We start from the raw sequence: 15822 nt of genomic DNA on the forward strand, positions 1-15822 counted from the left end.
TTTTCAACCTTTTTCTTGTGGCATCTCTATTTATTTATCAATGTAGGGTTATTGAGTTTTAGTTAATGGCGGATCTCCATACTGATATTCTGAAACTTAAACTGTTACAAGGGATCGTCGGACAGTTTTGGGGGTCTAGCCTAAGAGCTGATCTAAAGAACTTTAAAGCCGTGCACCAACGAAGCGTTCGAAGATTCAGCTGCAAAAATGTAGGCTATGAATAGATTCTGGCGAGCCTTAGTGAGCCCATACAGCTTGACGGTCGGAAGGCCGAGCGGTCAAGGTGGCAGCCCACTGCTCTGGGGGACCCGGGATCGAGTCCGGACGGGTCGAAAAATACCCAGGATTTTTCGCGGGGCCCCGTCCCTCACCACCCGGCCGCCCCATTGTGGGCCTGGCCAAACCCATAATGGGCTTGCTAAAAGAGACCCTCATAGTACTCAAAGGGGGGGTTTAAAACAAGCCCATAAAGCTGGATATTTGGGAATTCTGATCCCGATAAAATTTTGAAATTTGATCAATTACAGAGACATTTTGAGGTAATATAAAATGGATATTAGAGCATATTCTAAGGTCAATATATTAAATACTTCAACCCATTGGCTTATAATTTTACCACTAAAATGGCTGTTTTAATGACAAATACTTAAACTCTATCGATTTTGTTGAAAATGTTATTATAAAAGCTGCTTCAGGGCATCATTTAGATTATGGATCCCATTGCTTAAGCTTTATCAATTGTATAGTAAATTTGCCGCTGCTTTTAGTACCAATACTTTTAATTATACACGTGAGGAGTATACTGCTTAGCAGTATATTTTGCAGCACTGAGACTAAGTGGATAATACCACTAAGCACTGATAGTTGGTTGCAGCTTCATGCCTCATCAACGGGCTGACCGCATTAGTTTTCAGGGTTTTATTCATGTATCTGACACCTAAATACAGATCACTTTCCCATAGAAAGTCCACCCGAGAGGCATTCCCCCTTTCAGATTGCCCATGTATTGTATTGCTTTCTTCCATCAATCCATTCTTATGGCATCCCATTATGCTACTTGTTTGATTTAATTTGGTTGATGATGCCTTCCAATGCTACTTGTTTGATTTAATTTGGTTGATGATGCCTTCCATGAGTTTCTATAGTAAACTGTTCCATATTTTGTTGGACATGTGGTGTCCAACAAAAAACTTCATGCGGCCAGCCTATTGGTAATCAAATACCAGTGTTAGTAGTGTTATCCACTCGACCAACGGTGGGCTTTGGTTGATGGGATAATGTTATGCAACACATAGGGATATGACAAGGGGGAATATCACTTGGTGTGATAAACACGTAAGATAACCTTTGTAGTTATATAAATCAAATACTGTAATATTGCCACTGCTGTCTGTCGTTCCTTAATCTCGAGAAAGGGGATAGACAGATGAAAAACTAGACGAAATATGGAAAGCTTGGGGGCAGGAGGACCAGGTTAACTACACACGAACTTCCGGTTTAAACTGAACTCACGTTACTTCGATTTAAAACTTTCCTCCAAAAGGAGTTAGATAGATAACCGACACGACTTTATTGCTAACAGGAAAAGTATGATGTACAGGGGCAAGACACCATTGAACTAATTAAGAACATTGACGATGTCAGAATAAATAATTCCCTCGTTACAATTAGTTTGGTTTCAGCAACGCGTCACGTGAGCGATCTGCCAAAGGGGATGCATCCCGGGAAAACTTTTATGGAAAGCTGCAGCCATTTAAGTGTTACTAACGTGTAGAAAACGCATAAAACTCCACGCGGCCATGCCCAATCTCAACTAACTACCAGAGTTCGGTGGTTTTATCTACTCGGCTACTGGCGGGCGCTTTTTAAAATAAATAAAGTACCGTTCGGAAATGAAAATACCAGAGTAGTTAGATGTGCAAAATTATGTAGACTTTTCATAGAGTAACATACTCTTTTCCACTCAAGCAAGTGTTATACGCTACCTGTTACAATAATTAAGTAGTAATATACATATTTTAAAATTATATCCTATTTTGTAAGTATTATAGTCAAACCTGTTTTTATGCGGGGGATAGGGACCGCATTAAAAAAAAACGCATAAAAAAATCGCACGAAACTTCACGAGGGGCTATAAAAAATAGTTTTCGCAACACAATTTAAAAAATATTTTTTTATGCGGTCAATAGGGACCGCATAAAAAAAGTCTCACGTAGAAAATAACTCGAAACCGTACGAAATAGAATTTATTGACAACAGATGTCAGCACTTGACTGCATCGTCTGATCTATCGTCTGTTTTACATATTTTTGTCCAGGTGGTGTTTTGTTGACTTAAAAAGTAAATTATTTCATTTTTCGCATATTCATGCAATAATATTACTATAATAAGTGCATTTATGCTATAATAAGTTTATTTAGCTATGATAAGTCAACGTGAGACATGACGAATCGCACGAGACTAGTCGCCAACTATACCGCACAAATAAAAAATCGCACCAAAAAAACCGCACAAATTAAAAATTCGCACATAAAAAGAGCGCATAAAAACAGGTTTGACTGTATTTATTTTATTACTTAACTAAATGTTTTGCCAATAGATGGCGTTACGTGTAAAGCCACGAATGGATTGATGTATGGAAACCTAATCAATAATTTGGAGTTGGATGCACTGTACATTATTTAAGTTAGAAATATGTGAATGTAACCGCCGAGTTTCGTAGCAATTGGTCGAACGGCCTAGGAGTGTATACAGAACAAACAAACATACATCCTCATTTCTATAGATATAAAATAATTGACTGTTTAATTTCTTAGTACAAAACATCAGCATATTAAGGCTACACCATTGACCAGTCATGCCTTAATTAGGCATGCTAAGATATGATGCCACTACTTTATCTATTATGGGAGATGATCTGTGATGGGGTCAGCCAGCAGAATTGGGGAATGACATCTCTTCAACTGTACTATCCATGATAAATTATAAAGTCTGGACTAGATGAACCCAGTCCCTACAAAGATCAGGTTTGATATCTTTCTAATTAAGTATGAAATGAAAACAAATCTTTAAACCTCCGATAATTCACTTTGGTCATCCTCTTTGCTGCCAAATCAATTAATTAGAAGACGTAAACATACAAACCACTCGCAACTGATTTTAAGCTGTGGATCTCGGTTGATGTAAGCTTTCAAAATTTTGTGCATAATTAAATTACATAAAAAAAGGTCTCAGTGACATAGTGTTTTTATCTAACAATGAATGATCCAGAATCTGTGTTATCGAAGTCATAAAGGAATCTGCCTAGCATTCTAAGAGAGCAGTTTTGAATGTAGGTTGGACTTTTAGAGATTTCTGTGAATAGTTTTATCTGGAAATATCAGGTGCCATCCTTCACCATAGTGTGGAAGGACACAACAGGTGCTGTCCTTCCACATTAAAGCTGGTTCCAGTGTAGAAGGATAGCACTTATAAACTTTTCTGCCCTGTAGGCATTTGTGAGAAAAATTGGCACAACTTTAAGCATGGGGAAAGTTGACATAATTTCCTAGCAAAACCCCATCACATCTACCGAGGAAAATGACTCCAGATGCGAGAGAATGGAATGACAGTCATGCTGCAGTTTACTCTGGGAGGAAGGTTTTCAAATGACGTGACCTTCCACCTCTCACAACTTCCCCCCTGGAGGAAGGGAGGGAGGATTGCAGTTGAACTCGAACATTGAGTCAGATTGAAACTCAAGTTAAGAACCACATCCGAAGTCATTGAGTACAGCAGAGGTTGGCAAGGATTAAGAATTGATCTTCAGGAGCTGGAATCAGAATCAATCCCACTTGGAAGAAAAGAAAAGAACCTTTCATGCATTATTTTAATTAAATAAAAACTAATTTAACAGTTTAAATCAGTGGTTTTTCTGGTTGAGAACCACTTTTGAATCCCCAGTTGACAACCACTGATTTCTTTTTTCGGTTGAGAACCACAAAAATATACAGTGGACCCGATATAACGTGCATGTTGGGTGGGAAACAACACCCGCGTTATAAGGTGAACCACATTCTACCGAGCGGCATGGTTTACCTCTTTACTTTAGCAATAATGTCAAGCTTTTCTTTCACACTGTAAGCTTTTCTTTTACTCATCATGCATACAATAATTAAACACTATTCAAAATACATGCAGGAACCCAATACATACACAATTACTCAATACGTGGTAACAATAAAATGCGCTTCTCACGAACGCTGCACGAACCTGTATAAACATGTGAGCTTATTGTGTTGCGAACATCACCCGCGCTATAACCGAGTGCACGGTATAGTGAGCAGCGCTATAACAAAGGTCCACTGTATATATTTACTATTTCTTTTTTTTGATACAATTCCCTTCTTTTTTTATTAATGAAAAATATAAAGTTTTTCTGTGCAATGTCTATGGGGGTCCACAAAAAGAAAAATTTAGAGGAAAAGGGGTCCATGGGTAAAAAAAAGGTTGAGAACCACTGGTTTAAATAATGAAAAAAAATTACAAATTTTTTCTCTTTCAACAGTTTTATTATTATTATTTTTAACTATTTTAAACTTAACAAAGTAAATATATAAATAATATTTGATCCTAACTTCATTAGCGATGTATGCAGTGTCTCCAGTTCCAAAATAATACTGTAGCATTTTGTTTTAATTCTGCATGTTAGACTCTATGCGTGATGTGTCTCTAGGTGCAAATTTTTAAGGAATTTACGAAATTCCTCGCTGATTCCAGTACTCTTCCGTTTGCATCTCTGCTAGTCTGGAAACAGTGCGATCAAGGCAAAATTTTCTTCTTCTCCGCTGAAAATGCTCGCCTTGGCATCTTCCTAGATTATATGGATGCAATTTTATACACATTAAACTATCAAGCAGTTTACAAATTAAGCAACTTACACTTTCGGCGGTGATTCCTAAATCGTCCATCAGGGCTCTGTTCTCGTCGTTTAGATTTTCTGCATTGTCAACGGTCCTAAATAACTGGGTGTGGGGAACGTCGGCAGAACATAATATCCGCACCTGAAAATATAGGATAAAGGATGAACTAGAAAAAATAATGATAATAAAATTGTTCGAGTGTGTAAGTATATATCGATAATCAAAGTTTAGGGACCCTCAATCAGGCTAACAAGTTAACCCAGTCTTGCATACATGCCTGCTACCCTACCCTACCCTACCCTACGATCATTGAGCCGTCATCAGTGAGCGACCCTCTGGCTTAAGATGCCAGGGTGGTAGCGGAAAGTCCCAAAAACATAGCCATAATGGCCTAGCCCAAGGGCTAAGCTAGGCTAGAGCATACAACCAAGAGGCCTTGGTCAAAGGCAGTGTTTGGAAGCTTCCTATAGCCTGTAAATCAGATTGCTTATGGGTACACAAACCCTGCACTTTGATCTTAGCCAAGAAGCGATATATTACCTTATTATCATAAAAAACGTCTATTAAAGTAATAAATCGTCTAGCCTGCGTCTTCTGGGACTGTGTCATCTGCGGTATATCGCGAATAATAACGGTGTGAAAGACCTGGCTCATCAACAAATAATCACCAGCACCTAGAGGCTAAGTGAAAAATTAAAGAATTAAATGACACTTAAACACAATTAAGAACACGATTAAAGAAAGTTGTAAAGAAAAAAATCTGTCAGAAAACTTACTCGATTGCATAATTCGTCGAACGTGCAGTCTGCCACTTGTCCGCACGTCACAGAAAACAGCACGTTTCTTCCCTTGATGGTTAGCGTCTTTGGTCGGACAACTACATATAAATACCAAAAAAAATCTGCGTTATTCAGAGAACATTTGGCTTTTTATGAAAAAATTGCAAAATTTATGCTTACCATCAGTCTCGCGAGCTGCTAGTATTTTAAATATTTGATTGAGTTCTTTATTTGCATCCAAATTGCTTTTACTGTAAGAATTAGTACAGGAATAATTGAGGAGATTGGATTTAAATTGCAAATATAGTGGACAGTTACAATACTTACATAAAATAGCAAACGTGCTTTCCCGACTTAAACTTTTGCCTGTAGTCGATACCCGAATCGAGCAGGAGGATGTTGCAGTATTCCTAAAATGTCCCAAACAAGTCTGCTGCATATCACTTTTGCTATAAGTTAATGTGATGCTCAATTTTTCTATAACGTAAGCATGAAATTAAAGAATATAAATAATTCTAATTTCTTATTACTAGTTTAAATGCTACGATTCTCTTATTTTACAATTCATATTTGTAAAATGATGGCATACGTGCGCAATCAATTTGTATCAAAGGTAAGAGCTTAGGACGAAAATACCATGTGACATGCAGTCATAACTTTGCAATCGGGTGTGGCTATACAAACTCTAAATAGTGCTCCCAAAGATGCCAATTTCCTCTTCTATGCTGACCATCCTAAATTATTTTGATGCTAATTGTATAGATGCAACTGTTGCATAGCTTACTGATGACACAACCTACACTTTTGGCGGCACTTCCTAAATTGTTCATTGGAGTGCTGTTCTCGTTGTTTAGATTTTCTGCATTATCAATGCTTCTAAATATGAAATCGTAGAAGTAATTGGAGGAGACATTTGCATTAAAACAGTAACATGATACGTAAGTTTTATAATGAAAATAAAACAGAAGCTCTCGGCCAAAAGCACGTCTACCATTGGCCGAGTGGATAAGACCACCAAACACTAGTAGTCGTCCGGGGATTTGTGCCTGACTAAGGGACCGAAAGCATGGAGTTTTGCATATTTTCTTCATACATATAACACCTAGTTTCCCATAAAAGTCCTCATGGGAGATAGATTTGACAAGTGTCGCATTTCCTTATCCCACCAATCCAATCGATCAAAAGTGTGGGCGACTAATGGTCATAATGGCACACACTACTTTTTTTCCATAGAATAAAAACTAAATCCTAGACAACTGAATGCTAATTAATTGACACTGCATAACTCTAACACTTGAGAATCAGATGAGTGTTCGTATAACCTTTTTAACTTGTTTTCATGTAAAGTATCTATTTCTAAAGTTATGACCACCATATCTCAGAATTTTCTGTATATTTTCATAGAAGGATATGAAAATAACAAGAAATTTTTATATTTCGTCACACCCAAAGTACCACCGACATTTTGTCACACCCAAAAACACATTGGCAAATCTTGTCACCAATTCAGGTAACACTGGAATATGACCATAGTTCCAAGGACACGAGACGGCATTTGTTCTTCTCGAGTCTAACACGCAATTTCAATCTTGTCATTGATCGGTTCGACGATGCGACACGTGAAAAATCGAATGGATTAAACTTTGGGTTGCAATTTGTCAAATCGAAGTCAACAAGTTACAATTCTGTTTAAATGGGATGTATCCGTACTCATTATAGTTTTGAGCAAGAAAATGGCAATTATATTGTGTAAACCAGTGTTTATAGAGGAAACTTATATACATTATCTATTTACAGATTACTGTTAACAAGTCTCCATAAATGGCAGTATAAAAATAAATGCTATTTATCTATTCAATAATTATTTTTACTTACTCAATTATTATACATTTTTATAACAGAATCCAGGATGAAAGACTATGTCGGAAACATTTCCTTTTAACCTCAAGAAACCTTTACAGATGATTTAAACCTTTTCTTTATTTTATGGAGCATGGAAGAATTGACATCTTGACAGATAATTCCAAATTTTTTGGTCGTGTATATGCATGAACAATGTCGGAAAAATAAGAGAGTTCCTACTTCTAATAATTTAAATGACCTGTCATTGTTTAGATAATTACTGTTGCAACTGTTGTTAGAAATGTACCTTTTGTTAGTGGATTATATGTTATGCTATATTAATATAATGACAAAAAAATGTAGAACAAACAATACTTTATTTTTATTATATGCTTTTGCTGTCATTACTACTGTATTTGATGATGATAATGATGATAAGTTGTGTATTATAGTTATTTTTATTTTATAAGTCTGCAATTAAAACATTTCGAAAGCATTGTTAAAATGTACAGTACTTATTACACGAGGACTATTTCAAATTTATCCTCGTAAGATGTTTTTTCGCGTTGTTTATAACAGAAAAAAGCATGAAAAGCAAATGCTATAAAAGTTAATTGATCTTCTCGTGAGTTTATTTCAACATATGCAACGTTGGATTATCGTTGAATTAAACCAAATACAGGTACTCCTCACTTTACGACCTATCTGCTTAACGACCACTCGCACTTACGACCGATCGAGTTTCGACCTGCAATTCGGGGAATCCCCTTTCTTGGCTTGAGTGTCGATCAGTGGCGAATGGTGACATGCTTATCGACCAATTCGCTTAACGATGTAGTCGTCAGAACGGAACTCGGTCGTAAAGTGAGGAGTACCTGTATACAATATTTTTATTGTATAAACATTACGTAGAAGAGTTTGGAAGATGTGTGTCCTCACTGTTCTCGCACCGAAGGTAAGGAAACAATGAAAATACTAAAGAACCTAAAGTTACAGTTTATTCCATACTCTCTTACATACCAAATCTGGCATCAAGAGGCTTTTGGTCATTCCTAATTTTAAAGGAGGTGTCAAAAGGTTGGTACTTTCCATCGGATACCAAAGTTTGAGCACATACGCAAATACATCAAAAATGGATTGAGCATTTTACAGAATTTCTCTAAATAGTAATTAAGTTGAAAAATGGATTGGATTGATGAGATAACACAACGAAACGTGGACAATCTTCCAAGGTGAATGGTCCCAAGAAGACATTCTATGGGAAACAGGCCCTAATTAGTTTTGCACTTTTACTACATGATTTTACATCATGTAGTAAAAGTACAAAACTACTGTACAGAACTCCATTTAAAGATTAAAAACAAGCAAAGAAATTAACGCAATCAGAAACAATAACTAGAACTAGTGTATGTCTGCATACACAGGACGATTCTTGCAGAATAAAACCCAATGTGTCAGCTGCAATTCACAAACAAATGCATGAAGTGTTCAAATTTGCAGGACAGTTAAATTGGTTTGTGCTGGAAGTGACCACCACCGAGATGCACGTATCAACACAGTTTGTAATGTTTTTTGTATTGTAATGTGTTTGACTTAAAACCAACGTAACAGTCCCGCAGACCTTAAAATTTTCATTCATAAAGTGTAACCAACACACATTAGGATTAGTTCTATAGGAATCAGCCCATATTTTTGCTGCAACATAATAAATGATTTATAACGCACATTCCTTTTTCTGCTCTTGCTATGAGCTGGAACCCCGAGAGCCTTGTATTTGAATTTCAAGTATATGTTTAATTGTGTACATTTTAATGCTGTTACAATTTGGTATATTATTTTAAGATGCGCTTATGTTTTAACCAGGATATTTTAGATACAGTAAGTCCTCACTTAATGTCATTTTGTTATTATATTGTTGAGGAAAGAAACAAGTACATGTGTAATCATTTACAATTACCACTCAGAATTCTTTATAAATACTAAATTTAATTCTACGTAATAGGAAATAAATGCTGGAGGTTGCAAAGGTGAGGTTAAATTACAGTAAAACTGGTCTCATTATAAGCTTTGTTTAATGTCATAGTTTCTGCGAACCTATTGATGACATTAAGTGAGAACTTGCCATATAAACTTTCTATGTTAATAAGTTAAAACATTAATCGTACCTTCAAGACGCCAATAAATGGAACAAAATTGCTTCGCTGTAAACCATTTTTGTATAGATCTAAAAGTATGTTGAAGTAAAACAACTTAAATGGTGCAAAATATTATTTAAGATACATTTAAATTACATACCATCGGGACGTCGATTAGAGGTTGCGACAACAATCACGCCGTTTCTAAACAGTTCGGTAAACAGGCGTTTCAGTATCATAGCATCTCCAATGTCGGTCACCTAATACGTTTGTAAACTGATTATTTACGTAGAAAATAAGAAATTTAATGCAACTATATTTTCGTAATTTACTATAATGACCTGAAATTCGTCTAAACACAATAACCAACTTTTACTAATCAATTCTTGGACGACGGGTTTGATCGGATCGAACTGGAGGGATTTAACGTTTCTATCTCTGACGAAGGTTTTCTTGCATTCGTGAATTTCTGTAAATGCAAAACAATCGCAATTAGCACCAGAATCTATATATAAATTGAATAAAAGAACACTTACTTGCATGAATTCCAAGCATAAATGAATTGTAATGAACTCTGTGCTTTTCTGTAACTCCACAATGATTAAAGAACAAATCCATCAGCATTGTTTTCCCACATCCTAAAGTAAAATTCAATTCAATTAGGGAATATAAATTGTAATCAAATGAAGTATGTTCATGCTCATTTTTAGAATTTTGACTACTTTAACTTTAATAACACTGTACAGCCTTTTAATGTAGATGGATATGCTGCTGCAAAGCTCTTTGAATGCTACTTCGCAGAAAAGTCCGTAACTTTCTTACGTGTAGAGAATCCTCATGCTTTTAAGGCTTTCTTGCAATTGCTATAGAAGTCTGCATGGAAAGTTTTACAGGGTTAATAAGTATGGGCTGTGTGGCAGAGTTGTCATCTCCACATGATTTTCATGTATCTAGATCTCGCAAGAAAGCCTTAAAAGAATGTGTATCTTAATATGATTTGAAGGTTACATGCATTGAGCATTAGCGTTTTGAGAAAAAGCCAAAGGTCACTTTGTGGATGATGTCAAAAATTGGTCAAGCATCGAGACAACCATCTGAATGCATCTTCTTCTAGTGAGGTTGAGGGCAAAGTTTTCAACGTGAAAACATGTACATCAAACGTTCAACACCGCTTTCCTGTAAGCCCAGAAGTTTCACAATGGAATTTAGAATGTCGAGCATGATTCCACTGACTTTCCAAACACCATTGTCAAACTTCTAGGCTTACGGGAAAGCGGCGCTGACATCCGACATACACGTTTCGCGTTGAAAACTTCGGCCTCAACCTCACTATTAATGGGCCATAACAGGTTTTTTTTACCAATTAAAGTATAATCGAAATTCTATAAACGAACACAAAAGGATTTAGCTTTACACAATTATAACTTATTTATGCAACTGCAGAACACTCCCTTACCAACTGATCCGTGTAAATAAATTCCTTTAATTCGCTTCTCGGGTTTTTCTACTCCTTTCAGAAACTAAAAAAAGAATCGATTAATTATTTCGTATAAATAAAAGAGAGTAATAATTAAAGTTGCGATTTATTATACTCTATAAATTAATCCATGCTTTTTGGGTGAATAGTTTTTAATTTTCTGTTGAAGATGGCAAAAATGATGGACGATTTTCAACTGATGTTCGTCGGGTCGTAGATCACCAGAATCCAATTTCTTCTGGTAAACGTTTAAAATTTCACCTGTCGGAAAAATAATAGGTTTTATTGCTTCGAACTCCTATAATAATTCAATATTATAAAATTTAAACAGAATATAGACTATAGTGGATGGCCATAAGATGGAAATCAGAAAAGAGAAAGAGTAGAAGATCAAGAAAAATTTGCGCTGGATAGGATAAGGTAACACAACACGTGGACAATCTGCCAAAGAGGAAAACTGGCCCCTATTTAGGTGGTAGCAGTGGCGTAGCTACAGATTTGTCACCCTGGAGCAAGTAGAATCAGTGCGTCCCTTGTTCCGCGGAAGAAGTCGCAAAATTTATTTTAAACGTCTAATATAAAAACATATATTTAATTATTTCGACTTAAAACCTTAATAACAATTTATTTGAGATTCAAAGCAATTCAACAATAAGATATTCAATTTAATAAATACAAATATAATTTTTTAAGTAGGGAAGACCTAATAATACTACATATTATATAAATTGTATTGGCAAAATATACCTCCCTGCAAAATTTAGGAAATTTTCGACAAAAAGCAAAGGAGTTATTAAGCTTCAAACAGGGCAAACGAAATTGTGCCACAAACAGTAACGTCGATATATACAGAAATTACCCCTGATTGTTTTGCATTTCTCGACGCTTCAAGGTGTCCTAAGTCGAAAAATGCAAATCGGTCAATCACTTTCTCCAGATCGAGTCGACAAGCTATTGATCATTCAATCGATACAGTAGCCGAAGAGCTAAGATGGTGATGTGACGCGCTGCTTCTTAAATAAATTTTAATTAATTTTAATTTTGAAAAACTTTGTTCTTCTATTGCCGTCGTCACCTGTAAAGTTAAAAAAATCAGGCATACTGCAATAATGTCGGAGAAGCCACTTGAGGCTGCAGTGTGAATTAAAAGTAGTTCGGCAACTTGGCGTATAGAAGTAATTTTTTTTTACCCGAGTATAAAAATACATTTTAAATCAAAGTAGTCAAGGTCCAAAACTAGTCAGAGGGATACGCCGATTGGGTTAATGTAACCTTTGGTGCCAAGATGGCGGCTCATCTCTGATTCCAACAAGGAAACAGTAGGACACACGTTCTAACCTAACCTAATTTATTCTAATAATTTAGTTGCTAATAATTATGGTAATTTATTAGAATAAGTTAGGTTAGGTTAGAACGTGCGTCCCACTGTTTCCTTGCTGGAATCAGAAACAAGCTGCCATCTTGGCACCAAGGGTTACATTAACCACTGATTGTAACAATCCTCATCTTTCCAGAATATTTTTATCAGACGACACGACAAAATATGCAGGTGATAAGCACTTAAAAAGTGTACATAATTATCAAACGAATTCAAATATAATAGTTAATTGATTAATTATTAAATCCAAAGATTTTTTTACAAATGTTTTTACAAGTTTTTATTTCACCCTTTCTAATTTGGCGCCCTGGTGATTCGTGCATGTGGAGCAGTTTGCTCCAACTGGTCCACGGTAGCTACACCTCTGGGTGGTAGATATGTGAAGAAAACCTGGCTAACTTCACTCGGCAGCTTGGTCAGGTGTGAGCGCAGGAAGACCCAGGAGAAAGATATACAAAAGCAATGAAGGATGGACAAGAAAGACATGAATGAGAAAATATGACTGAATAGACGAGAATGGAAAAACTGTCTGAAGACTGGAAAGATATATTAAATTCCATAAACCAAGATTATACTTCCAAATCTTGAAATTACAGTCTCTAATGGTGCTGTATTTGTATAAGAGAAAGATGTTCCCAAAAGGAATCAGACATTATGGTGAATGAGAATATAAATTATATTCAAACCTAGATCCTTATTGTGATAGCTGATAAAGTGACAACACTTCCTGTGTGGCTATCTGACTATTCTTTTTAACACATGGATTGATGTACATGAGTTAAATTAGCTGACAGTCTGTTACTAGATGTCAACTGCATGTTGTCTCATAAAACTTGTTCTTGACTTTAGCAAAAGAAAGAAGTGTACGTATGTAGCAAACAGATGTAAACAACAGATAGTTATTGTCTGAAATAACACTGAAAAATAAGCTACAGCACCAGAAAACAGAATATTTTCATAAATTTTAATTACACCGTGTTAATTATTTTGTATTATCCTGCAAATGTATTAGCGGCAAGTCATCTCCAATTAATATTTCGGTTAGAGTGTATCTAGGTAACTCCTATGGCGGCACTTCCGGAATCGCAATAACATTTGCAATTAGAAATGCAAATTTTTAATTTTCATGGGCCCGAGGACGCACGTTCTAACCTAACCTATTCTAATAAATTACCAAATTATTCTTTTCTCCTGTTTGCTGGAATCAGGGAACACATTCTAACCTAACCTAATCTAACCTATTTCTACGTACACTTCAGACCAAAAATAATTCCAATATTCTTGGAAATTATTAAATTTAATACAAGACAGCAACTTAACTATCCACCTTTAGTTCAAATTATGTAATATATTTATAATTAATTAGCCATATTACAGCTAGATTAAAATTTGGCAATATTGTATATTTGTTACTATACATCAGGCTTGGTTTATATGAAAAATAAAATATTAATTTTAATGGCAAAGATAAAGTTTTACTCCATAAAAATATGCACACTTAGTAGAAATACAACTCTGATTGAGGCAGTTGGGATCTTATCAGAGCTGTATGCCACAACAATGAGAGCAAAAAGTCAAAGGAACAGACAGTTTACATGTGAGCCTTTGAGATATGAAACTGGCCTATCCAGAATTTTGAAGATCTTCAAAAATAGGTAAAAATCTGCTAAAAGTCAACCGTTTTCCATTTAATAGAGTTTTTAAACAGCTTGTAAGATATAAAAAGTGCCATTGCACCAACTACTACTGGGATGCTGTCAGAGTCATGCCGTGCACTACATTAAGCCTATTACGTGATTAATGACCAGCACGGCCGACTTTGGGAGCCTATGAGCACATTTCCTTGTTGAGCAGCTAAGTAAGCAAGCCAATGACCTAGTTCATTTCATATGAAACAGTCTATGTCATTGGTTTGCTTACTTAGCAGCTTGATAAGGAGACACGCACTATATCTCACAAAACGTCACACGTGCATCATCAGTTCCTGTGACATTTTTTTATTCCGAAGGGCACGACATACAGCTCCGACAAGCCCAACCATCTCATTCAGAGATGCATTTGCACCATAGTATTTATTTTCTACCTCAAAGTAAAACTGGATCTTCGCCGCATGTCGAACACTCTAATCTCTTGAAGAATTTGCTTATCATGAATTAACTCATTTATATTAAAATGATTATAAAATGTGTTATTTACTCATAATGTAATTTATATTTCTAATACATTAGTTATACTTAATTGATAGAAGTCACTTTCAGTTCACTTATTTACATGTAAACATGAAAATTACATTAAAGGTAACTTCAATCTTAAAGTGTACTCAATTTAATTAGAATAAATTGAGTTTTAAATGAAAAATATACATAAATAAGCATTGACAACGAGTAAATATACATTTAGAGAGATAAGTGATGTAGGTCAAGGACATGTCAGCATTTACCTGATGGTTGTTTAGTAGAGTAGCAAGCAACAGGTACTTTCACATGGAATTTGATAGAATAAAACCATTCACCGCGCTGTCTAGGGAATAATAACGATAATTTGCGTCCTTGATTCATTTGAGTTACTAAAAATTCGAAAGAGGTCATTTAAAAGCAGTAAATAACTTATAAACATGAATTTTTGATGATATAGATTCAAAGCAAACGGTCAGGAAAGCATGCTGTAAACAACTTCCAAACTCCGATTAAGTGTTGCCACCTCGTCGAAGTTTACGGATTTTTATTCGAAATTGATAAGATTAGAAAATATTTCGTAACTTTTATCATATTTGATAATAAATAAATTTATTATAAAATAATAATTGCGTATATTCTAATAATTCATAAAAATATATCTATTATTTTATTAGGTATGTGGTGTGAAGCTCTGGAAGTCGTTCCGGAAAACTGAAAAATTTTTATGAAATAAACAAATTTAATTGGTTAATTTTTTGAAATTTTCATTTACGGGAATGTAACACTGATAGATTATGTAATTCTATATTTGTTTGGTTAATTGATAAACATCAGATATCATAACATATCCTACCACTCTTCGAGCGGTATAAAAATCCCTTCAGGTATGTCGGGTCTGTTCCTTGCCACTCGGCCACCCCATTGTAGGCTTGGTCGAACCAAAAAGGCTCATTAAAGAGGACTCTTTTCAGCCAAACTTGGGCGGAAAGAGTTTAAAAAAATCTAATCACTGTGTTAATGTGTGGAGCTAATCTAGGCCATTTCAATCTAATCAGATTACAACGGCCTAGATGGCGAAAAATTTCGGTAAAACGGCCATTTTCACTTCTCTCAGTCCGATGATGCGGAATTTG

General features: G+C 35.5%; 2 protein-coding genes across 2 annotated transcripts in view; both read right to left on the bottom strand.

Moving 5' to 3' along the window:
- LOC136972965 (PHD finger protein 12) overlaps positions 1 to 11166 on the bottom strand; it is a 152363-nt gene extending 141197 nt beyond the window's left edge. Inside the window, exon 1 of the mRNA XM_067267630.1 lies at positions 11163 to 11166. The gene's annotated coding sequence lies outside the window, so the exon portion shown is untranslated. The remainder of the gene's footprint in view (positions 1 to 11162) is intronic.
- LOC136972969 (putative ATPase N2B) lies at positions 4522 to 15192 on the bottom strand. The gene is given in 14 exon segments (XM_067267639.1): positions 4522 to 4804; positions 4807 to 4852; positions 4920 to 5042; positions 5442 to 5582; positions 5678 to 5778; positions 5861 to 5931; positions 6008 to 6090; positions 9688 to 9746; positions 9818 to 9917; positions 9999 to 10126; positions 10194 to 10295; positions 11114 to 11177; positions 11250 to 11395; positions 14953 to 15192. Coding segments are annotated over 14 exon segments (1383 nt in total). The 5' UTR covers positions 15101 to 15192; the 3' UTR covers positions 4522 to 4733.
- Between the last annotated feature and the right edge of the window lie 630 nt (positions 15193 to 15822).

Source organism: Centruroides vittatus, unplaced genomic scaffold (assembly GCF_030686945.1).
Source record: "Centruroides vittatus isolate TY-2023 unplaced genomic scaffold, ASM3068694v2 contig_3068, whole genome shotgun sequence".
NCBI classification, from domain to species: Eukaryota; Metazoa; Arthropoda; class Arachnida; order Scorpiones; family Buthidae; genus Centruroides; species Centruroides vittatus.